The following is a 24,892-nucleotide window of genomic DNA, read 5'->3' on the forward strand; positions in this document are numbered from 1 at the left end:
GCTGCAACAGGACTCTCAAAATGGCGGCCTGTTCTTTGGATTTGGGCCTGGTCCACTAAAATGGCCCTGGGACACCTTAGAACTCGGACGCTCGAATTTTTTTTCCTTTCCTCTACATGCAAGAAAAGGTAAATGCCCGGTACGTTACACGCCTCATCTGCCACGATGTACTCTCCAGAGGAACCGAAAAAAAATATAGTTATGGTAACTATACCATGCATCGTCATATGGAGAGGTGGCACCGATTAATTATAGTGCTGCATAAAAGAGAGATTTGGAGGAGAACCCCCGATCTGCCAGTACATTCACCAAAGAAGTGGCACTGACAGCATCAGAGGCAAGGGAAACGGTCCCAAATATTTAGAAGAACTTTGGAAAGATTAAAATGACATGTTTAGATTGTGGCAAATTAATTTCATGTGGACAGATGAGTGTTACTCTAATAAATACAGCATATGAACATCATCATAGTCGATGGTTGGTAGAGACATTTTGACTATATCCTGGACCTGCCCGTCCTCGCCCAAAATGGCGACGGAATAAATGGGACTCGTAACTCCTTGTTGTGTACTGGTTGCAGAACCTTGAAATCACGAGATACGTATGCAGTTTTGAAGCACATGGCGGGCGGGGACGAGAATTGATTGAATATTTCGACATCCCTATTGATATTAAGTTCTGATGTGTTATTGATTACTGTACTATTGAAAGTTCGAATTAACGTCACCCATGGTACTTGCCCGCAAATGTACATCTAGATAATTTTATTGTAACTGGCTCTGTCGTATTTTAATTATTAAATGTACGTCCACCGATTCCGCAACTGTTAGACACCTTAGTTCTTGCAACCTAATGGACCGCCCGTTACGTTCCTCTACAGTGTAAATGTCTACTCATCATATACGATTACAGTTTGCTCCGTGGCCGGCCCACGTGGTTATAGGCCCGTATTTGTATACTGACGTTTTCACAATAAAGGTTTTTAAAAGAAAACATGGTAGTAGTTTTTACATTGGTAAAGTTTTTAATAATAGTCACTGTTTTAGAATCAGTAAAAGGCAAGTGAAATAAAGCAGTCCAATTACATGAAGGGTAAAAGGTATAATACGCAGTAACGCAGTAAAGATAAATGGTCGAGGGCTGTTGTGTTTTCTACTCCTGCAACATAAAGTGATCGATAAGAATCTGATATTCAGGCGTATCGGCGACTAAGACAGCAGGCCGAGCCTCATTTGCTCAACGGCTCAGTCATGGGACGAAGAAACGCCCTTTTTCTCGAAAAAGGAATATATTTTACTTGCAGGACAGTTGTAAATTTTCCGGGAAAGTACATTAGCCTGGAACATTATAACATATGTTTAAGAAAAAATAATGTTCGAAAGTAATAAAAAGCGTAATTTTTAGGTCATATGACCAAGCCTTTCATAATTAGAATAAGAAAAGTAAAATGAACCAATGAAAAGTTTTATTAACAAGTCACATGACCTGTTATGCTTACGTTACACGCTGCGCGCCGCGCCCCGGATCGCTTCCGGGAAGCTGCGCTTCGCGCACCGGAGCACTTCCGGGTGCGCTAACGCGGCGCGTCATATGACGCATTACGCGACAACGCAGGTCCAGAATATAGTCAAAATGTCTCCACCAACCAGCGGTCGGAACACAACCCCTTTCAGCAGGCTAAATAGTTCTGTTAAATGACAACAGAAGGGACAGGCAACAAGAACCATCAGTCAAAGAGGGGAGGGCAAGTTCTTCTCTACCGGGTCACGTTGGGGCGCTACCGGAACTGATCGAATTGGTAGTCTACAGTGTTTCTGGATGTTTCAGACTGAAGCTGGCGTTAGCATGAGAGCACCACCATTTCGTAGCTCCGTCGTGGCCATTCCACGAGCAATCATGCTAGGCGCTCCCCACCAGAAGCCTGCGGGAGTCGGGGGCCCCCAAGACTTTTGTAGAATCTTCAAGGCTGAGGGGACGCTTTCGAGAATGGAGCCCAAGCTCTAGCAGACAAGCGTCCGAGTTCCAAGGTGTCGCAGGCCCATTTTAGTGGAGCACGCCCAAATCTGAAGAGCCGGCCGCCATTTTGAGAGTCCTGTGGCAGCCGCCTATCGCTGCACCGCAAGAGCGGGAGCGACTCAAGTATATGGTGAGCGAGACGCTGTAGTCGAAAGAGCGGGCGGTAAACAGCTGAATAGCGGAAGAGGCACAGTGTAGCAAAAGCGGGCTGAATGGCAACTGAAACGGAAAAGGGGCGCCCCACTACAGCGTGTCTTTAGGTGAAACGGATTGTGGGACAAGGTGAAGAATGGAAGAGTCACCAAAAGGCAAAAAGTTCCGCTTGACCCCGGGAGCCGGCCACCTATGTCGGGGGCGATCTCAGGCCACACCAGGGCAACACGACTTGGGGAGGGGGCCGGAGCCAAGCGCCCCCTCCGAGTCCGCGCCATGACACCGTCCCTCGGGGGCCTCCGTCAAGCGGTTCAGGGTGGCACCGCATCACATTGTTTTCAAATGCAGTCACGTCCTCAAACAGCCCCCTACTTACATTAAGAATAGTGAAGCTGAAGCAAGTGCAAATAGGCTTCAGACAGTGTTACAAGCACTCCTCAAAACTTTGAACCATCAGAGTGCATGAGTTTCATGCTCGATCGATTGAGCTAGCCGGATCGGGCAACAAAAAGTATAAAATAGTTATGTAAATAGTTATTTAATAAAATGTTTTACCCTGTTACTTTGCTGGTGTGTTGTATATATTTGTAATATTTGCATAGAGTTTATCGTTATTTTGGGCGGGGTGGGTGGCGGAGCCGAGCTGTCTTGCAGCCATCATGGTGTGGAGTTCAGTTCATCTCACTAGTTTCGTATTTCTCATGAGGGGTTGTTCCTAATGTTTCTATTTTAGCGAGGTCAAAAAGAGATCCCATTAGTGGCCTACTGATTTTGCTCGATTCCTTTTGTTTTTTTACACGATTTTTCGCTATCTGCAAAGACTAAACAGAGTATTGCGACTCTGTGCTTGTTTGTAAATAGAGAATGAACCAAAGAGAACCAATTCTAAAACAGTAAATGCTTGGATAACAATCAATCAAATGGAGAGAGAAGCAGGCACGACGGATTACAACGGGGGCAAAGGCCTGCGTTAACTACCCTTCACTATCTGCAAAGAGAGAGTACTCCTAATAGAAATGAGGGGGGGGGCAGCATTCAAAGCAGATCAGTGTGCATAAACACGAAAATGTTTTTTCTTACCACGTACTTGACATTCGACAGCTTATGATATTTGCTATTAAAAAACCATTGAAATTCACTGAAAAAACCATAGGTTATAGACCATATATAGTTAGGAATTAGCATTTACAAAACCTTGAAAATTCACTGAAAAAACCATAGGTTATAGACCATATATAGTTAGGAATTAGCATTTAAAAAACCTTTTTTTACTCACACAAAACCATTGAAATTCCATATATAGTTAGTAGTACTAACTATATATCGCGCACCCGCAATCCACTGCTGATCATGTCACATATTACATCATTCATGACATAGTCAGTGACATCACTGATGACATCACTGATGACATCTCAAATGACATCACTGATGACATCACTGATGACATCTCAAATGACATCACTGATGACATCACTGATGACATCTCAAATGACATCACTGATGACATCACTGATGACATCTCATTTGACATTACTGATCACATCACTGATGACATCATTCATGTGATAATACGATGAACCTCTTCAGACTCTAATATAACCTTAGATACACTCAGTGTAAACAGACACTCACAGACTGTCACTCATCCATGGAGTTACTTATACACCTAGTCAGTCATGCAAAGAATCAATCACACTTCCATTTCCTCAACTATACAGTTATACACACCTTACTTATTCAAACATATACTAACACATATTTACTCTCTTTTACAATCCCTGATACAAGTTCACAATCATCCATACAGCCACTCACACATTCACTGGCTCTTATGCACAGTTATTTATATATGCCAACTCTCACATGTACTGTGTTTTACATATGTACTTACTTTGACATGTAGCACTGAGATATCCATTCACTCACCAATACACTGATGCACACAGTCAACCACCCATACAGCTGTTTCCACGTGCACTTTTGAACCCATACATCTAGTGAATCAACTGCTCACACATCTATGCACAGTCATACACTTCCCAGCCACCCACACACACACTGTCTCCCATACAAATACTTGAGCAACCAATCAATAACCCATATACTTACTCATATAGCTACTGATCAACACATGCAGCAGTTTACAGTACAACAAACATAATGATGCACAAATTAACACAGTTCAGTCACTAACCCATGCACTCAGTGAGACACATTTAACCACTCACTCATACAGTCAGTCATGCACCTACTAAATCCTTCATCCAGACACTTCTACATCCACTCATTCTTCAATATGTAAGACATATTTTAACTTTACAGAAATACACAGTCACTGGATGTTGTCATCAGTGATGTCATCAGTGATGTCATTTGAGATGTCATCAGTGATGTCATCAGTGATGTCATTTGAGATGTCATCAGTGATGTCATCAGTGATGTCATTTGAGATGTCATCAGTGATGTCATCAGTGATGTCACTGACCATGTCATGAATGATGTAATATGTGACATGATCAGCAGTGGATTGCGGGTGCGCGATATATAGTTAGTACTACTAACTATATATGGAATTTCAATGGTTTTGTGTGAGTAAAAAAAGGTTTTTTAAATGCTAATTCCGAACTATATATGGTCTATAACCTATGGTTTTTTCAGTGAATTTTCAAGGTTTTGTAAATGCTAATTCCTAACTATATATGGTCTATAACCTATGTTTTTTTCAGTGAATATATATATATATATATATGTATATGTATGTATCTGTGTGTGTGTGTATATTTATATATATATATATATTTATATATATATATATGTATGTATACATATATACTGAAATAAACAAAGGTGAAAGGAACGATATAGTTAGGTGAATTTGTCAGTGACAACACTAAAGTTTTGAACAAATTTAAACAGAAATTCAGCCGTTATATGTAGCAGCGCCAAGTATAACTTGCACCCCTACCATGCACTGCTTTTGACCTCACATATGAACTGTGGTGGCGAAGTGAGCTAAAGAACGATGATGGATTCAACCCAGATCTGTGACTGGGGTGAGTGTCTGAAAAGTTTCAGTGCTCCATCCATCATGTCTTTGTGTTTGCGTTGACCTTACATATGACATCACTTGTTACATGTACTATGACATTCTTTATAACATTACTGATGACATCTCAACAACATTGACAAATTCACCTAACTATAATGTTACTTTAGGCTTTTTTTTCCAGTGAATTTCTAGGGTTTTTTCAACGTAAAGTAATAGTTAATTACTATATGTAAATGCAAGCCCCCATCACACAGTGGCGATTGTTATAGTTAGATCAGAGTTTTCATAGGAAAAGTGTTTTTGTTTGTTTCGCGAACTCACACAAAACTTTCCAATAGAATTTGCATCCACCTCAGCTCCTTTCAGGCATGTTTCCTGGTAATCCATCAAGCAGAGGTCAAGAAAAAAGGGGGTTGATTTCCAAAAGTGTGTTTTTCATTATGTGATGTTAGTACTTTCAGTTGTTTTCAAGATATTTGCATTTCTACAGGTGCATGTGTGGTTATTAAGGGGTTAAAAAGTTAGGTATATCTGGAAGGTTAGTCTAACTATATTCCTGCAGGAGTCATGCAGCACTATAATTTAAAACAATAAGGCCTTCTGATTGGCCCAGGGAGCTTTTTCTCCCATTGGTGGTTTTTGTACTGTGAAACTGGTACTGGTCCTGTGGTAATGAAAAATTTGATTGGCTGGCCACATGTTGGAGAAAAATTTTACCGTTACAGGACTCAGGGACTAGGTACCCATGGCCTGAAGTAAAAAAAAGAGTTAAGATTCCCTGACGCCATAGCACACGTGGGTGGATCCTAAGGGACCGTCCATGGCACAAAAATAAAATAAACCACATGTTTTTAGCCAGTACAGCAGTACAGCTGTAGGACACAGCACGGCCTCCTGTATGGTATGTGGGTCTTCAGTAAGTGACCTCCGCCAAGTGTCACCCACATGGTACCACCGGAGCCTGCAAGCTTTAGTGGTTAAATATATTTAAGTAAAACAATTAACATTGATGTTGTGGGACTGTGAAGGATTGACATCTGCAGAGGGTTGGCTGTGGGGCCAGGCTGGCCATAATCATCAGAGGGATGGCCGCCCAGAAAGGGGGTTAGTGTAGGAGAACAAGGGTACCCCAATAATTGAACCTGGGGTTAGAGTAGGTTTAAAGAAAACAATGGTTCAGGGTTGGCCTCAATAGGTCCAGAACGAGAAAGACCCCTGTTAGACCTGGCATCGTTGGCGTGGTTTCCCCTATCTTTTTGCCTCTACCTCCTGTATTTTTGATGCTGTGCTGGATTTCGTTTTTGCTGGTTTAGATGCTTTGGACACTCTGCCACTGCTGATCAGTGCCAGAGTGTAAGTGCTCCCTGTGTAAATTATTATTCTGATTGAATATACATGTTTGGCATATTTGTATCACTATGAAGTCCCTAGTAAAGTGCACTGGGTGTGCCAGGGCTGGTGATTACAAATGCTACTGGTGGGCCTGCAGCACTGATTGTGCCACCCACAGGAGTAGCTCTAAAATGGTGTCTCAGGCCTGCCACTGCAGTGCCTATGGGCAGTTTAGAACTGCCATGTCCTCCTGGTCAGTGTCCCCACTGACCAGGCCTAACCCTTCCCTTTTTGTGCACATCAGTCACCCCTATGGAAGGCCCAAGGTACCCCCCTGGGCAGGGTGCAGTGTATGTAAAAGGTAGAGCATGTACTAGTGCAGGTGACATGCTCTGGTAGTGAATGGCAGCCATTTTCGTTTTTCACTACTGTAAGGCTATCTTGCTCCATAGGTTAACATGGGGGATGCTGGCTACAGTGGTTAACAGCATTTCTTCCCATAGGAACAAGATAGGACATAAGTATCTAGTATCCCTGAACTCAGAATTTAATAACACATCTTTTAGGAAAGGTTGTTTTTAAATCCTGTGTTTGAGAACAGCACTTTTAGAAAGTTGCTGTTCTCTTGTCTGACCCTTCTGTGTGCCTGGGCCTGTTTGTGTATTGACTGTCTGGTTTGAGAGTGACAGGGGCTGGGGAATTCCCCAGGAGGCTGGATGAGTCAGCACTAGGCTGAATGACTGCAATTGCAACTGGAGTGGTGGGAGGAGTTAGCACCTGGGCTGAATAGGGCTGTGCCTGCCTTCCACAATGCTGGCTTCACCCCCCTGCTGGGCGGCTGAGGACCCTGCCCCTCACTCTGAAAGGAAAGATGCAGCCAGCAAAACAAAGTGCTCAAGGATCCACCCAGAACTGGTTCAGACCGGGCTCAGGGCCCACATGCACCAAGAGAACAAAGACTTTAGGGGTATAAGTACAGGACCCCTGACAACAGAAAATTAGATCATCCTGGAAATCAAGAAGGAACCTCTGCCAAGGAAAAAGCTGAAACTGAAGAAGGAAGATTGTCCTTCTGTTGCTCTGCTGGACTGACCTGTTGCTTTGCTGCCAAGGAGAGAGGAAGGACTTTGCTGCTGAGCTGTGTCCCCTGTCTTGAAGGAATCTCCAAGGGCCTGAGAAGAGCTGGCTCCCTGTTTTGAAGTCCCAGGAACAAAAGGACTTCACCCCCAGCTTCCCTGAACTCTGCTGAGAGAGTTCTGTCCTTCCTAGAGTGCTTGATCCAGTTGTGGGGCCTCTGGAAGTTGTACCTGTGCTGGGAAGCTTGAAACTAAGCTTGAGTGACTTTTGAAACTGAAAAGTATCGCATCGCTCGCTTGCGGAGCGCATCCCCGACAGTGCGAGAAGTTTCCCGCCGCTACGGAGGTCGAGATCGTCGCAGCGCCTGACGCCGCTGCCAGAGACGTCGCATCCTTCGTTTGCGGGACGCACCAGACCGGTGCGGGAGAATCGAACATAGCTGCGAGTATCGTCGCAGAGCCTGTCGTCGCTGGGTGAGATCGCCGCACCGCTTGCTTGCGGACCGCATCACGTCGCTGCGAGCATCGTCGCAGAATCAATGCATCGAGGAGCTGCGAGAGAGAGAGGATCCCCGCTGGACCGCGCATCGTCGCCCCGGAGATCGTCGCAGCCCCTACGAGATCGTCGCATCGTGCCTTTGCGAGAACAGACTTCCTACGGAACCTACGCATCGGAATCCATACAAGTGGCCTTCCTCCCCATACAGACCGGATTCGTCGCAACACGCCCGCTGCTGCAGCGGGGCTGTCACATCGCCTCCCCAGGGTCTCAGGAGCAACGCATCGCTTGTTTTCCACCGCACCAGCTTCTGCTTTTGGAACTTTGTTGCAACTAAAAGGTACTGTGAGTAAACGTGACGCAACTGTGAACTTTTCACGCATCAGTAGAGAATTCTATCGCAACGTAGAGAATTCTATCGCAACCTAAGAATTTTAACGCAACCTTAAGAACTCTTTTTGAAACCATATTCTTGAACTGTGTATGTTGGATTTTTGTCGTTTTGGTCTTGTGTAGTTTAGATTAAAAATACCTTTATTTTTCTAAACTGCTGTGGAGTCAGTTTGTGGTGTTTTCACTGTGTTACTGTGAGTGTTGGTACAAATACTTTACGCATTGCCTCTGGTTAGCCTAGACTGCTCGTGCCAAGCTACCTAGAGGGTGAGCAGGGGTTATCTCAGAGGGTTATCTCCTTGCCCTGACTAGAAGCAAGGGTCCCTATTTGGACAGTGGTACCTACCTCTGCCAACTAGAGACCCCCAGATCTAACATTGGTGGTCAGGCGGTGGAATTTGAACTTGTATTTGTACTTGACCCACAGTAATTGGTGTACATCACTAGTGAGTGCAGACCACTACGCCACCGCATACTACTGGTTTTTGATTTTTGATTCTATTTTTGAGTAACTCTTCAATACAGCATGTCTTTGCATGGGAAGGCACCCAGTAAGGAGGCAGAAGTAGAGATGGAGTTTGCCATTGGAGATTTGTATTCATACAAAGTTGAGCAACTTAGGAAATTCTGCCTTGAGTTTGAGTGCCCCATAAAGAGCGCCTACAGAAAGGAGGAGCTGCAGAAAATCTTGAAGGCCCATTGGGAGGCACAAGAGGGAGAGGGTGATGTGGATGTAGGAAACAGTTTTCAAGTCACAGATTTGCCAGTGGGCAAAGTAGGTGCAGGAGCTGGCAGCAACCATTCCAGCAGGGGCCTCTCCCCAGAAGAGTTACAAGAAAATCAGAGAGTAAGAGAGTATGAGTTGGAAGTCATGAAAATGAAAATGAAGCAATTGGAAGTAGAAAAGGCGGCGGAGGAGAGCAAAAGTGCCCGTGCCTTAGAAGAGAAGAAATTGCTTTTGGCTCATGAGTTGAGCATGAGAGAACTGGATCTTAAAGCCAAGGAGGTGGACGCCAGTTCTAATGGTGGCAGCGCGCAGCCAGTGCATGGGGGTAAAGTATATATTCCCAAGGACCTGGTACAGAATTACCATAGGGGTGAGGATATTTATGCCTGGTTCACTTCGTATGAAATTGCATTGAAGATGAATGGTGTGCCTGATCAGCATTGGGGGGCGGGCCTGTGGAAACATTTTAAGGCTTCTGGGAGGAGTGCTCTAGAGCCCTTAGAATTAGCAGGTGCCATGACCTACCCCAATATGAAGGAGGCCTTATGTCTCAGGTATGGCCTTACCCCAGAGCAGTACAGACTGCAGTTTAGGAACTCCAAGAAGAGAGAGTCTGAGACTTGGATGGAGTGTGTGAATTCGTACTCAAGTGCACTGGAAGGTGGGATGAAGGGCAGTAAAGTAACTGATTTTAAGGGGTTGTTGCATTTAATCAGTTGGGAGCACTTGAGTAGTCTTTGTGTTCCAGAGCTGCGCCAGCATCTTTTAGACAGCAAGCTGACAGACCCCATTGAGCTTGCTAAGGAGGCGGATCGCTGGACCAGTACCAGGGTCCACAGAGGAATTGTGGGTACCACAGCCAAAGGTGGGCAGGGTCCCCAGCAGAAGAGTGGGGGGGACAAGGGTAACCAAAAGGAGTTTTCAGAAGGACCCCAAAATAGTTCCCAGGGAAAGGAATCCCAACCCCCCAAACCTAAACAGCCATGGCCCTCTAAGGGCAGGCGGGACAATAAAGACAATAGGGGTCCACCTACCTGCTATCACTGCAATGAGGTGGGCCACATTGCTCCAAAATGTCCCAAGAAGAAGCAAGCACCCACTGGTGCCCCCGCCCCAGCGTTAGCTAGTGTAGCTTTGGGAGGGGATTTGGTTTCTAGTGATTGGGGGGAGCTAGCAGTTATGACCCTTGTCTCTCTAGGAGACCAAGAGGTGCCCGAGCGCTTCAGAAACTTCCTAATGGGTCTGGCTCATGACGTGCCTCTTGCAGGATATCTGGGGCAAGACAAGACCCTAAACAGGCTTGTCACGCACTTCCACTGGCCCCAGATGAGAAAGCACGTTGGTTCCTTTTGCAGATCTTGCCAAACCTGTCAAGCCAGTGGCAAGACTGGAACAAAGTTGAAGGCACCCCTTCAACCCTTCCCAGTAGTGAGCACCCCTTTCGAGCGGGTGGGCATAGACATTGTAGGGCCCCTGGACTCCAAGACAGCCTTAGGCAACTGGTTCATCCTGGTCTTGGTGGACCATGCCACCCGGTACCCGGAAGCAGTCCCTCTCAGGACAATCACAGCACCCGTGGTGGGCCGTGCATTGATGGGGATCTTTTCCCGTGTGGGGTTCCCCAGAGAGGTGGTCTCCGACCGGGGTACCAACTTCATCTCTAAGTACATGAAGTCTCTGTGGGAGGAGTGTGGGGTAACTTATAAGTTCACCACTCCTTACCACCCTCAAGGAAATGGGTTGGTTGAAAGGTTCAACCGGACCCTGAAAGGTATGATTATGGGCCTAGCGGAGCCCATGAGACGCAAGTGGGACGTCTTGTTACCATGCCTGTTGTTTGCCTACAGGGAGGTGCCTCAGAAGTCCTTAGGGTTCAGTCCCTTTGAACTCCTGTATGGCCACCCTGTTAGAGGACCTCTCTCACTGGTGAAGGAGGGTTGGGAAAAGTCCCGTGGGAAAACCCCCCAGGATGTGTTCAGCTATGTGCTGGCCATCCGCAACCAGACACAACGCTTCAGGAAGCTCACTCAGGCGAACCTGGAAGCAAGCCAGGAAGAAATGAAAAGATGGTATGACCAGAATACCACTTTGGTCGAATTTCCACCTGGGCAGAAAGTGTGGGTGATGGCGCCAGTGGAGCCTTGTGCGCTCCAAGACAAGTGGACTGGGCCATATGAGGTGGTGGAAAGGAAGAGTGAGGTAACCTACCTGGTTAACCTGAGGACTCCTAGGCAGCCCCTGAGAGTCTTGCATGTGAACCGCCTCAAACCACACTTTGAGAGGTCTGAAGTAACCATGCTCATGGCTACAGATGCAGGAATGGAAGAGGATAGTGATCCTCTCCCTGACCTCCTGGCAGTTAAGGAGCAAGATGGGTCAGTGGATGGTGTGGTCCTCTCGCCCACCCTGACCCCAGAACAGCAGAGTGACTGTCGCCAAGTGTTGGGTCAGTTCTCCTCTCTGTTCTCCCTGACCCCAGGAGTCACCAACTGGTGCGTCCATGATGTGGACACTGGAGACAGTCCGCCTGTGAAACAAAAATTTTACAGGGTGGCTGACAAGGTCAGGGCCAGCATCAAGGAAGAGGTTTCCAAGATGTTGGCGCTAGGGGCGATTGAGACCTCCAGCAGCCCCTGGGCTAGCCCAGTGGTCTTGGTGCCCAAGAAAGCTGCTACGCCCAGTGGCCCTCCAGAACTCCGGTTTTGCGTGGACTACCGTGGACTCAATGCGGTCACGAAGACTGACGCACACCCCATCCCCAGAGCTGATGAGCTCGTGGACCGGTTTGGAGCTGCCCAGTACCTCAGTACATTCGATTTGACTTCTGGGTATTGGCAGATTGCCTTACGAGATGGGGCCAAAGAGAGGTCAGCATTTTCAACGCCAGAGGGGCACTTCCAGTTCCGAGTCATGCCCTTTGGGTTGAAAAATGCCCCTGCCACATTCCAGAGACTGGTTAACCAGGTACTGACCGGGCTGGAGGAATTCAGCGCCGCATACCTGGATGACATTGCTGTGTTCAGCTCCACGTGGGAGGAACATTTGCAACACCTCTGCGAAGTGTTGAAGGCTCTGCAAAGGGCAGGCCTCACTATCAAGGCCAGCAAGTGCCAGTTCGGGCAGGGATCTGTGGTGTATTTGGGACACCAAGTGGGGAGCGGCCAGGTGGCGCCCCTACAGGCAAAGATTGATACCATTCTGGCTTGGGAGCCCCCCAAGACCCAGACAGAGGTGAGGGCCTTTTTAGGACTCACCGGGTATTACCGACGGTTTGTCAAGGGATATGGCACCATTGTCGCCCCCTTGACAGAACTCACTTCCAAGAAGTTGCCCAAAAGAGTTGACTGGACTGACGCCTGCCAAACTGCTTTTGAAACCCTGAAAACTGCTATGTGCACAGCGCCGGTGCTCAAGGCACCTGACTTTTCCAGTGAGTTCATAGTTCAGACGCTTCAGAGCATGGTGTGGGAGCAGTACTCTCACAAATCACTGAGGAGGGAGGAGACCAGCCGGTAGCCTTCATTAGCAGGAGACTACTCCCCAGGGAACAGAGGTGGAGTGCGATTGAGAGAGAGGCATTTGCTGTGGTCTGGTCTCTGAAAAAGTTGAGGCCCTACCTGTTTGGGACTCACTTCCGTGTTCAGACCGACCACAGGCCCCTCAGATGGTTAATGCAAATGAGGGGTGAGAACCCAAAACTGTTGAGGTGGTCCATCTCCCTACAGGGAATGGACTTCACGGTGGAACACCGCCCTGGCAGAGAACACGCCAATGCTGATGGTCTGTCCAGGTTTTTCCGCCTTAGTGAAGAGAACTCCCAAGAGGGTGGGCAGTTCTCCCCACTTTCAGCTGGAGGGGACACGTGTTAGACCTGGCATCTTTGGCGTGGTTTCCCCTATCTTTTTGCCTCTACCACCTGTATTTTTGATGCTGTGCTGGATTTCGTTTTTGCTGGTTTAGATGCTTTGGACACTCTGCCACTGCTGATCAGTGCCAGAGTGTAAGTGCTCCGTGTGTAAATTATTATTCTGATTGAATATACATGTTTGGCATATTTGTATCACTATGAAGTCCCTAGTAAAGTGCACTGGGTGTGCCAGGGCTGGTGATGACAAATGCTTCTGGTGGGCCTGCAGCACTGATTGTGCCACCCACAGGAGTAGCTCTAAAATGGTGTCTCAGGCCTGCCACTGCAGTGCCTATGGGCAGTTTAGAACTGCCATGTCCACCTGGTCAGTGTCCCCACTGACCAGGCCTAACCCTTCCCTTTTTGTGCACATCAGTCACCCCTATGGAAGGCCCAAGGTACCCCCCTGGGCAGGGTGCAGTGTATGTAAAAGGTAGAGCATGTACTAGTGCAGGTGACATGCTCTGGTAGTGAATGGCAGCCATTTTCGTTTTTCACTACTGTAAGGCTATCTTGCTCCATAGGTTAACATGGGGGATGCTGGCTACAGTGGTTAACAGCATTTCTTCCCATAGGAACAAGATAGGACATAAGTATCTAGTATCCCTGAACTCAGAATTTAATAACACATCTTTTAGGAAAGGTTGTTTTTAAATCCTGTGTTTGAGAACAGCACTTTTAGAAAGTTGCTGTTCTCTTGTCTGACCCTTCTGTGTGCCTGGGCCTGTTTGTGTATTGACTGTCTGGTTTGAGAGTGACAGGGGCTGGGGAATTCCCCAGGAGGCTGGATGAGTCAGCACTAGGCTGAATGACTGCAATTGCAACTGGAGTGGTGGGAGGAGTTAGCACCTGGGCTGAATAGGGCTGTGCCTGCCTTCCACAATGCTGGCTTCACCCCCCTGCTGGGCGGCTGAGGACCCTGCCCCTCACTCTGAAAGGAAAGATGCAGCCAGCAAAACAAAGTGCTCAAGGATCCACCCAGAACTGGTTCAGACCGGGCTCAGGGCCCACATGCACCAAGAGAACAACGACTTTAGGGGTATAAGTACAGGACCCCTGACAACAGAAAATTAGATCATCCTGGAAATCAAGAAGGAACCTCTGCCAAGGAGAAAGCTGAAACTGAAGAAGGAAGATTGTCCTGCTGTTGCTCTGCTGGACTGACCTGTTGCTTTGCTGCCAAGGAGAGGGGAAGGACTTTGCTGCTGAGCTGTGTCCCCTGTCTTGAAGGAATCTCCAAGGGCCTGAGAAGAGCTGGCTCCCTGTTTTGAAGTCCCAGGAACAAAAGGACTTCACCCCCAGCTTCCCTGAACTCTGCTGAGAGAGTTCTGTCCTTCCTAGAGTGCTTGATCCAGTTGTGGGGCCTCTGGAAGTTGTACCTGTGCTGGGAAGCTTGAAACTAAGCTTGAGTGACTTTTGAAACTGAAAAGTGTCGCATCGCTCGCTTGCGGAGCGCATCCCCGACAGTGCGAGAAGTTTCCCGCCGCTACGGAGGTCGAGATCGTCGCAGCGCCTGACGCCGCTGCCAGAGACGTCGCATCCTTCGTTTGCGGGACGCACCAGACCGGTGCGGGAGAATCGAACATCGCTGCGAGTATCGTCGCAGAGCCTGTCATCGCTGGGTGAGATCGCCGCACCGCTTGCTTGCGGACCGCATCACGTCGCTGCGAGCATCGTCGCAGAATCAACGCATCGAGGAGCTGCGAGAGAGAGGATCCCCGCTGGACCGCGCATCGTCGCCCCGGAGATCGTCGCAGCCCCTACGAGATCGTCGCATCGTGCCTTTGCGAGAACAGACTTCCTACGGAACCTATGCATCGGAATCCATACAAGTGGCCTTCCTCCCCATACAGACCGGATTCGTCGCAACACGCCCGCTGCTGCAGCGGGGCTGTCGCATCGCCTCCCCAGGGTCTCAGGAGCAACGCATCGCTTGTTTTCCACCGCACCAGCTTCTGCTTTTGGAACTTTGTTGCAACTAAGAGGTACTGTGAGTAAACGTGACGCAACTGTGAACTTTTCACGCATCAGTAGAGAATTCTATCGCAACGTAGAGAATTCTATCGCAACCTAAGAATTTTAACGCAACCTTAAGAACTCTTTTTGAAACCATATTCTTGAACTGTGTATGTTGGATTTTTGTCGTTTTGGTCTTGTGTAGTTTAGATTAAAAATACCTTTATTTTTCTAAACTGTTGTGGAGTCAGTTTGTGGTGTTTTCACTGTGTTACTGTGAGTGTTGGTACACATACTTTACGCATTGCCTCTGGTTAGCCTAGACTGCTCGTGCCAAGCTACCTAGAGGGTGAGCAGGGGTTATCTCAGAGGGTTATCTCCTTGCCCTGACTAGAAGCAAGGGTCCCTATTTGGACAGTGGTACCTACCTCTGCCAACTAGAGACCCCAGATCTAACAACCCCCAAAGGAGGAAAATAATTTAAAACTAGACAATTAATCAACAAAGGAGCTAGGATGTAGGGAAACATAGATAGTGTATAAATTAGGGATTTAATTCGGCGGACACAGACAAACACGCATTCATTGCAGCGCGCGGACTGGGAAGATGTCATACTTATATCTCCTGACTCAATCTCAGCACTGGCGGAAATAATTTAAGTCCGGTGTAACGACTAACCCGTGTTTACCCTGGCCAAGGTCGACCCTCACAACAGGAACCCCCTTCATTGTACATGTTCATGTGGAGTTCCATTTTTGTTGTCAATGTGATGTTATCTTTTTAGTTCACCTTCACTCTGTCACTTTACACACTTTTTCACTTTATGTGAGCACCCAATAATAATCTAAAGTTCCAATTCAGACCAGTGTAAAAAGTACAAATTAAATCCCCAATTTATACACTATCTATGTTTCCCTACATCCTTGCTCCCTTGTTGATTAATTGTCTAGTTTAAAATAGTTTTCCCCTGTGGGGGAATTTCTCGTTCTGGACCTATTGAGGCCAACCCTGAACCATTGTTTTCTATAAACCAGAAAGGGGGTTAGCCACATGCAGCAAGGGGTTGTGCACATATGGTCAGGCCCTGTGGTCAATGCACAGCTGTGTCTGTGTGCAGTGGGGTGTGGCTGCTAGCACAGGTTTGGGCACAGGGCATGTGCACAGCGGGGCTTGCCTGCCCTTGGGTGTTGGGTGTTGTGGGGGTGAAGTTTGAGTGCTGGTACCACAAAAAAGTAAAGTAATAAAAATCAATTTGGGTTGGTGGTCTATGGGACAATCGGGGTCCATGGGGGTTTGAGTGCAGCCTGCGGACAACCACCCTCTGACCACAGTTAAATGCCTTACATAGTGGGCTTTGGCTGCCCATGTGGGATTGGACACAGAGCATGGCTGTATGACTAGCCCAGCACCTGTCTCCCTGCTGCTCTCAGTCAAGGACCATGCAGAGTGGGCCCTTGGTTCTTTGCAGCAGGGAGTTGGGCTCAAGGCTAAACCGGAAGTCAGTCCCTGCAGCTAACCCCATGCTCCACATGACTGAATGCTGTGTGCAGCAGGGGGTTGGCCAGTCCTTATGTCCAAACCTTTGTTGCTCAGGGCTGAAAACTGTGCTTATTGGGGTAGTTGGCTGAATACAATCAAATGCACCTAGATATTCAGAGAAAAAAACGAAGATTAAAGTGACGTTACAGTTTGGTATGGTAATAAGAACTTACTTTTAGTGAAAAAAAATAAGAATTTCACTAAAAAAATAGGTTAATATGACGTTATAGTTGGGTATGGTAATAAGAACTTAGCTTACATTTAATAAACTCTTACTGAAAAAAACGTGGTTATAATGATGTTAAAACGTTAGTCCTGTTTTAGTTATTTGTTGAAAAATCACAAAAAAATTACTTTTAAAAAACCAAAAAAATGTATATCAGGTAGAATTCACTAAGCTAACTATAACTTGCTCCCACGCCAGGCACTGCTTATGACTAGACATATTACATCATGTGAAATGGCATCACTGATAACATTTCAAATGACATTATTGATGACATTATTTTTACTCTTGTAACATCTATTGCATAAATTTGACAAAATTAAAACATCAGCTTGTCAAGGGCAGTCTTACTGGCTTTGCCAGTGTATGTTCTCTGCTCCAATATTTTAATAGTGGCAATGAAGAATGGTAGCCATGCTCATTTTGATGGTATTTGACTTTGATTTGACTTCGTTACAAATTTACATCCTTTAGACCATAAGCACTCTGTAGTTTGTTCCACAGCCATCCACACAAAATAAGGTTCCGATCTTTACATTGTGCTATGTAAAAAACAACAGATCATGTATGTGTAGTATAAGCTGATGAATTTCATCTTAACATTGAGAAAAAAATTGTCAAATAAGGCTCATTTGAATGGTTAATGAAAATCATTGCACAGTCTTTGCTGTCAGTCATCAACATCCAATCGCGATAAATAAACAGAAATTGAAAACACTACTTTCATGTCAGATCTGTTTCAGACATAGATTATTAACCACGCAAAATAAAATGAAATGCCTGCTACAAAATAATGACTATATCACAATAAAATAAAATCGTTGTAAAAACAATTGCCCCATAAATTATGGATTGACATGAATCGCAAAGTTATTCAGGTAAAACTTGCAGTCCTGGGGCAGTATTACATAATGTGGTGCATTTACCTTGTATGCACCGGGCACACCTATTAAAAGCTATGCTAGACGCAAACAAGGAGAGTAAGCCTTATTATATTGAATACTCTGCCCCCAGGGCAGGCACAAAGACATGTTGCCCTGGTGGGGGGGGGTCCATTCAAGTGAAATATGGAGCGGCTTTGGAGCTGCTCTGCCGTGTTTCACTGCGGAGGTGGCAACCCGCCTGCACTTTAAAGAGGGGAGAGAGAGATGCCCTTGCAGGTGGGTGCTGTGAGTGACTGCACTCGCCTGCTAGGGGTTGTCTAGGGGGTCCATAGGACCCCCTACACACCCTTCAGAGGGATGCCATCAGTGGCACGCTAACAGTGCAACACCTTTTTGTTGGTGCAATGTCATTGTGCCTCCTTACCACTTCTTTGCCTCTGCGCCCACTTTTATAATACGGCTCAGGCACAGAGGCAAAGAGATTTCCTCATTTGAAGAAATGCCTTCTGATGCTAGTGCTATGTGTGCACCAGCGCTATCTGTATTACAGAAGGGGCTGCACAAGTGTTGGTGGCCCCTTCTGTAATACCAAAGTGCCCTGGAGGCATACAAAGTGGGCTCAAACACTCGTTTCCCCGGGCACCTTTGTATAATGTGGCCCCTGATCTTTAAAATGCTTTTTGACTGCGTCTACTCTACCCTGGAGAGGAAGCATGGAATGTTACTGTTAAAAAAACATCCTGGCTTTTCCGGTTTCTAGAAAACTAGATTTGGGGGCCTTCCAAATGCAAATTACTCCCACAGCTAAATCCCTGTACCTCGTCTAGCTTATCCCACAACATCCAGTGCCAGAAGTGAAACCAAATCAGCAGTGACAAAAATGGTCTAACCCGCCACACACAGCAGGTGGCTGCAACCAGCATGATTGGTTCATGGCAGTCCTTCCTTATTTTGAAAGCAGCTCCCAGAAAAATACCAGAGGGGCACAAAGGCCAGCCCGGCACTTGCCTTGGAAATTCCTGCACAATAGAAAAGCTGAAAGTTGTCCAATATTTATGTCTTAAAATTTAGACAATGACCACACGTGATACTCATCTCTTATGCCAGTGCCTTTCTTACTTCACTGAATGTGTGCTTTGGTTCACTGTGCTTCTTTTTTCTCAACTCAGCTGTTCTTCGCACTCAGCCCTGGAAGAGATAAAGTGGCCACTGTATGAAATATAAATTCAATCAATAATTATTTGCCGCTTTTTTGGGCCAAGAAACAACAAGAGTCTTTGCTAAAATGATGGAGTGTTGTATTTGCTGCTTCTCTTGACTGAAATGCCACATTTTATTTCGGAGACAGTTCTCTGAGGATGTTTTCTTCATTTTAGATTGGATAAGCTACTAGGCGCCATAACTACAGCGGCGGAGAGAAACAACAGAGAGCGCTTTTCACCCATTGTCGAAGGGCTGGAAAGTCATGAGGCTTTGCAGTTGCAGGTATGTACATGAGTGTCTGCTCTCTTACACAAATAATGTCAAGTAGTTTCTTATTTTTGACGTTTGGTGCTCATGGTGCCTCCATCGTCCATCTCGTTATCAGTAAAACCAATTGTTTGAGTTGACCAGTTGAGCTCTAGGACTGTGAAGCGCCTTAAGCCTTTTTCAAAGTCGGCCATTATCACACCCATTAAAACCGACTCTAAGATCATCATCAAATAAAGAGTTTCTGGAAATTAACATGTGGATTGTGGGGCTTTCTGAGCCAAAATCTAGGAGAAAACTAGTACCACGGTCAGTAGCATAACAAGGCTGCCATGGGCCCTGGTGCAAGCAAGAAAAATGGCCCCTTTGGGTGCTTTTGGAGTTATAAATACTGCATTGGCAGGATTCAATGGGTCCCTCAGGGCTCTAGACTCGGTGCTCTGAAACTGCTGCATATATGGTAGATGCACCACTGCCCGCGCTCCATTATTATTGCTTTGAAATGGGTAGAATGATGTATCTTGAAGTAACCTCCAGATGCGAGTCTTTACTGTCTAACTCACTGCTAGCCAACAGAGCCACACTAGAGACCAGTAATCCCATACCTGGTTCTATTTGTGTCAGATAGGCAACGGAAACAATGCAGGTGTGTCTCCAAAGGCATATCTCTCTAAAAAAACAGCAAGGGGATGCAACAGAGACAGCCCGACGCAGATCATTGTGGGCCGTCGATTGTTCAAGTCTGTCTCCATTGATTGATACTAAAGTATCACTATGATTTTTTCTTCCAGTTCTTTACATGATGAAAGTCAGCTGGAGTGGTCCTTTGAAGCTGTGTGTGGGCTCATCCCAGGGTAGAGGTCACATGTTTGCCTATGGTAATGCATATATGCATATGCAAATTTAAAACAGTCCTTGTTGGGAGGGTACCTAAGGCGTGAAACTCCTTCCTACCGGATATTATGGCAATTCAGTCCTATAACGCTTTACAAGAAATAGCTAAAAATCTGCTATTTCAGCAGCAATTGTAGGAAAGACCTTTCTGCCCTACGAAGCATTAACCGAACACAGCATTAGTACATGATTTTGTCCCTTTTATGTCACGCACTACTCGCTATACTTTGTAGCCCTTGCAACGGGTATTGTATATGGACATGTTTGATCCCTCTATATTTTTCTCATCTAGTGTAAATGTTTTAGGATTTTATATTATCTAATTTATTGTGTTACATTTTTACATTACACGTTTTACCTCATTATATTATTTAGTATGATACAAATCTACCTTCTGTACAGCTGTTCCTATGTAAGGCTCTTTCCCCCTGTTGTTTTTGTCCGCACTATGTAAAACTGTTAAATACATAAGGAAATACATACATTTCAGGTGCGTCCTCGTGCAAGAAAACAAATCCCCAAAACTAGAAAATGAAGGAAACTGGTTCATTAGATCTTGCAGTCAATTTACCATTGCTATCGCTGGCTTGTCAAAATGCAAATATCATTATCCTCCCATTGAAGGGCGCAGTGATTTGCATATCTGTGCCTAGCGCATTTTATTGCAAGCTGTATTCGGTGAACATCTAATAAAGATCAACAAAATATTTTGTCTATAAAGACTGTAACGTGATAGTTCGTATTTACTTTCACTGGCATACGGATTCCGCAGTGTGAGTTAATGAGTTTAAAGTGCACGTCACAATGCTCCAAAACTAGTCGATAAAGTTATGAAATAATGTTATAGGGGACTGTTTGCACATACATTTTTTTGCCGACTTAAATCATCACAGAGGGATAAAGTCAAGCCCTGAAATATCTTCTGAGAATGAAATAATGATTGAGTGCATGGCTTTTCGCCTTTCAGGTTAAGGCCATTTGACAGAGGTAGTTTTGTAATCTTTACAAGCCAATATGAAAACCTGGTTCAGTGGTGAAGGTGTTGCATACATGATTATGTTCTTGGAGGTTGAAGGTCATCGAGCAAGGTTATAGATTTTCCAGCATGTATGCTGAACAATGTGAAGACAGGCTGCACTATTGTAAACTTTTGGCATGTGTTTACTTGCAATACCCCCAACAATTCACTTATTTTAATACTGCAATATATTAATTTATTAGTATTGTGTTCAAACAGCTGATGCCTCCAAGCTTGGAACCTGTCGTTTTGGCTTGAAACGTAGTAAAAGTAGTTATTGTGTGTTGAATTGCATGCCAGCTTATATTTCGAATATTGCACCAAACGCCTTGCTGTGATAAATGTCATTTTCTGGGTATGTGTAGTGGAAATAAATGTCAGAATTCTACACTTAAATGCATCATCACCCAGGACTGGATATGCTTAAAGACGTATCACAGCTCACTTAGCAATTACAACATAGTGCTTAATGTTAATGCATGGTATAGCTTGAGGCAGGCACAGATCAATAGACGTTGAATATCTCGTTCTACAACCATGTAGTTTGCATTTGTTTTCTACGTAAAATAATTTAAATGAATGTTTTCACTGTGATTCGTGGGGCCTTATTACACATATCCCCTTCTCCGAGGCACAACAGGAATTTGCACTTATTTATTTGCTCTTGAGGCACTTTGTTATAACTAGAGTGGCCTTAGTAATTTATGTAACACCTTCAAGGCCGGACTGGGAACCCAAATTAGCCCTGCACATTTTGTGGGTCAAGCCCCGTACCGTGCATAGTGAGTGCAACAATCCTGACCACTACAAGGCTGGTTTGGAGGGGTTCGCCCACCAAGAAAATATGAGCAAATATGGCTCATTCTACAACACATTTTTCATTAAATATTGAATTGTATTCGCTTTTAAAGCACAGTAAATCATTACCTTAGAGTGCACCAGGATTCAGCAATCGTTGGGGGCTCTTTAATGATTCCCTCACTATCACCCTCCAACAGTGCCCCTCATCTCTCCATAGTCGCTCTCTCACATATCTTTCATTTGTTTTATAGCGCCTCTCATACCAGTGTAGGGTGTTGGAGCACTTTACATCACACACAAATACAGAGACAATGAATCAAACGTGTGTAAATCAGTGTATAGAAAAAGTTACACAAGACAGAGGAGACTACAAAGTGTAGGGTTCAAGTCATGCATACTGGTAAGCATTTGTTAAGAGTACTTGATCTGGAGAAGCGCAAAGCCATTCAGAACTTAATACAATGGTTACAGTTAGCTTTACTGATCAGAATTAATTTCCACCCAAACAAACCCTTGTTATCAACATTAGGATAAACCATAACATCGGACAAAACGATAACCTCCAGCCTGAACCATGCGCTTTGCATGCATTTGTTTGATGACACTTTCTAGCTCACTGCTAAATTATGATTGTAACTTATGAACTGCATAGTAAAAAAGAGTTTCTGACAAAAGTAATAACCTACTAAGCTATACACATAAAATACTGTTCTGTTATCTGCACAATACACATCCTTTGCCGGAGGTATATTAACCCTCTGCACTACCTGAGTCAAAACTGCCACTAGACAAAACTCTGATCTCTCTCCTGCACGTACATTAATCATGAGATCTCATGACACTTTTATTGTTACCTGGATATTCCTGGATATACAAGGAAGTTTGTAGTGGGTGCTTTCAAAACTGCTGCACTGCTACAAAAACGGCCCCCAGTAACAAAACCAGCCCCCACCCTTTCAGCCTCCCAGGGAAACGCCTGATGCTTGGTACGTCCAGTCCGGCCTTGGAGACCTTCTCTAATATGAATTGCACTGGTCATAAGTATGTGCACCTTTATTTGATTTGCAGTATGCCTTTGCCCATGCCAGATAATGGGCAGAGGTGCAAGGGGAAAAAGGCACACTGATTTTGAAACATATATGAAATATTTCATAGTCAATGCACCTCTAGAAAGGGGGAGCAGGGATTCCAGTATCTCCGAGGCAGCCCCCACTGGCATGTACAGTCAATGTAAGTATCCCTTGCAGCTTCTTGAAAATGAGGCAATAGGTACTTCAAGTGAGGGAGAGAGTCACAGTATAAAACCACAAATGCATTTTTTCCTGCTGTGCGCTCCTCAGCTCAGAACTATAAGGGTTTGGATATGTACTGGGCACATCACGTTTCCTGTAATTGTGTGAAGTACCCCATCTGCTCTGTGCTCACCTTATTAAGGTGTGGTGCAAAGCAGATTAGAATAGGTCCCCCAATATGTAATTTGGCATCTGGTTTGTTGACTGGTGTCAATGTACTGGCATTCTGTCCACTCCAAAAATATAAAAACATTTTCTGGTAAGCTGCCTTGCCTCCCAACCAGTTGGCCCATCCTAAAATGTTTCTGAAAGTTGAGGAGCTGAGTCACAAAAAGTAGGTTTGTAATGCCAATGGTAGTAATATGTGGTGAGAATCTTTATGGATTCTGAATGTGGGTAATGGTGGTTCAGGTGCAGCAACAACAAAATAAAATATCCCAGTACCACATTAACACTGCAGAAATAAAACACGACTGCACAACAACACAATGTAGCAATATGTGATAAAGCACTAACACAATACAACAACACAACAATACATTTTCAATTATTTGTTCTTGGTTTGTTAGGTTGCATAATGTTATTATGATGAGTCCTTTTTTGTTGTTTTGGACATGTGTTGAAGCTGCATTGGGGTTTTGCTTTTGTGCTGTATTGATATGTGGCTGCATTATTATTGGAAGGAGTTGTGTTGCATTGTCGTTTTCTTTGCTTTATGGTGTTATTTTATGCATTCTGCTAGTGTAGTTATGTTGTGTTATGATGCAGTTGATCTTTGTTATTGGCATGTTTTGCTTTTATCTTCTTTTGAGTTATTTTTGTGTGGCTGTGGGAAAATGTGTTGTTGGTTGACTGGGGTGTGAGCCCTGGTCAAGCAACAGCCACAAACCCTTGCAGGATGAATGACAAAAAGTTACTAAATAAACATATGCTCAAGCCTGGGTAGCTTGGCACAAAAAGCAGTCAGACTTAACTTAGAGGCAATGTGTATAGTATTTATGCAGCACACAAACAGTAATGAAAGCAGGAGCATATTGCAAGAAAAATCCCAACGCAATTTAGATAAGTATAGTAAATTTTAATAAATTATTTGACACCAAAATGACAAAACTACCATCAGTCGAACAAGAGCTATTAACTTTTAAAGTTTTAAGTGAAAACTAGCTCCTAAAGGATGAAAGTGCCAACTTTGGGCATCTAGCCCTGCGAGACCAGGACAAAGTCGAAAGTTAAGACCGACCACGATGGAGTGTGGTGGATTGGGTCCGATAAGTGCTTACCTGTGGACTTGAAAAAAATCTTGAAGAAAAATGTCTGAAAAAGTAACATTTGTCGCGGCAAGGCTGCAGGAGGTGTCCGAGGAGGAAGCGTCATCATCAAATGGCCTTGGGTCAAAAATGTCTACATTTGGACTTAGTCACCAAAATGGAAGTCTAATAATTCCAGCCTGATTATGCAGAGGGCTGTAGCCCAAAAAAGTTCAATGAGGTCAGATACCTCTTTGGCAAAGGACTGCGGAAATTGATTTGCTGCTGCAGAGAATAATGTAGTGGGAGAAGCTGCAAAGTCAGTCTGACTGGCAATGCACCTTAGGTGGATAGACGAGTAGGCTGGTCCGAGTCTCTTCCTGGTTCTCAGAGAACTTTTTGGTCAAATG

General features: G+C 45.1%; 1 protein-coding gene across 2 annotated transcripts in view; it reads left to right on the forward strand.

Moving 5' to 3' along the window:
* Positions 1 to 24,892, forward strand: part of DIAPH2 (diaphanous related formin 2) — a 4,230,744-nt gene that overhangs the window by 1,185,161 nt on the left and 3,020,691 nt on the right. For both annotated transcript variants that reach the window (XM_078688424.1, XM_078688425.1), the window contains one exon: positions 19,137 to 19,245. In XM_078688424.1, the coding sequence (XP_078544550.1) occupies positions 19,137 to 19,245 (109 nt within the window). The remainder of the gene's footprint in view (positions 1 to 19,136; positions 19,246 to 24,892) is intronic.

Source organism: Lissotriton helveticus, chromosome 4_1 (assembly GCF_964261635.1).
Source record: "Lissotriton helveticus chromosome 4_1, aLisHel1.1, whole genome shotgun sequence".
Lineage (NCBI taxonomy): Eukaryota > Metazoa > Chordata > Amphibia > Caudata > Salamandridae > Lissotriton > Lissotriton helveticus.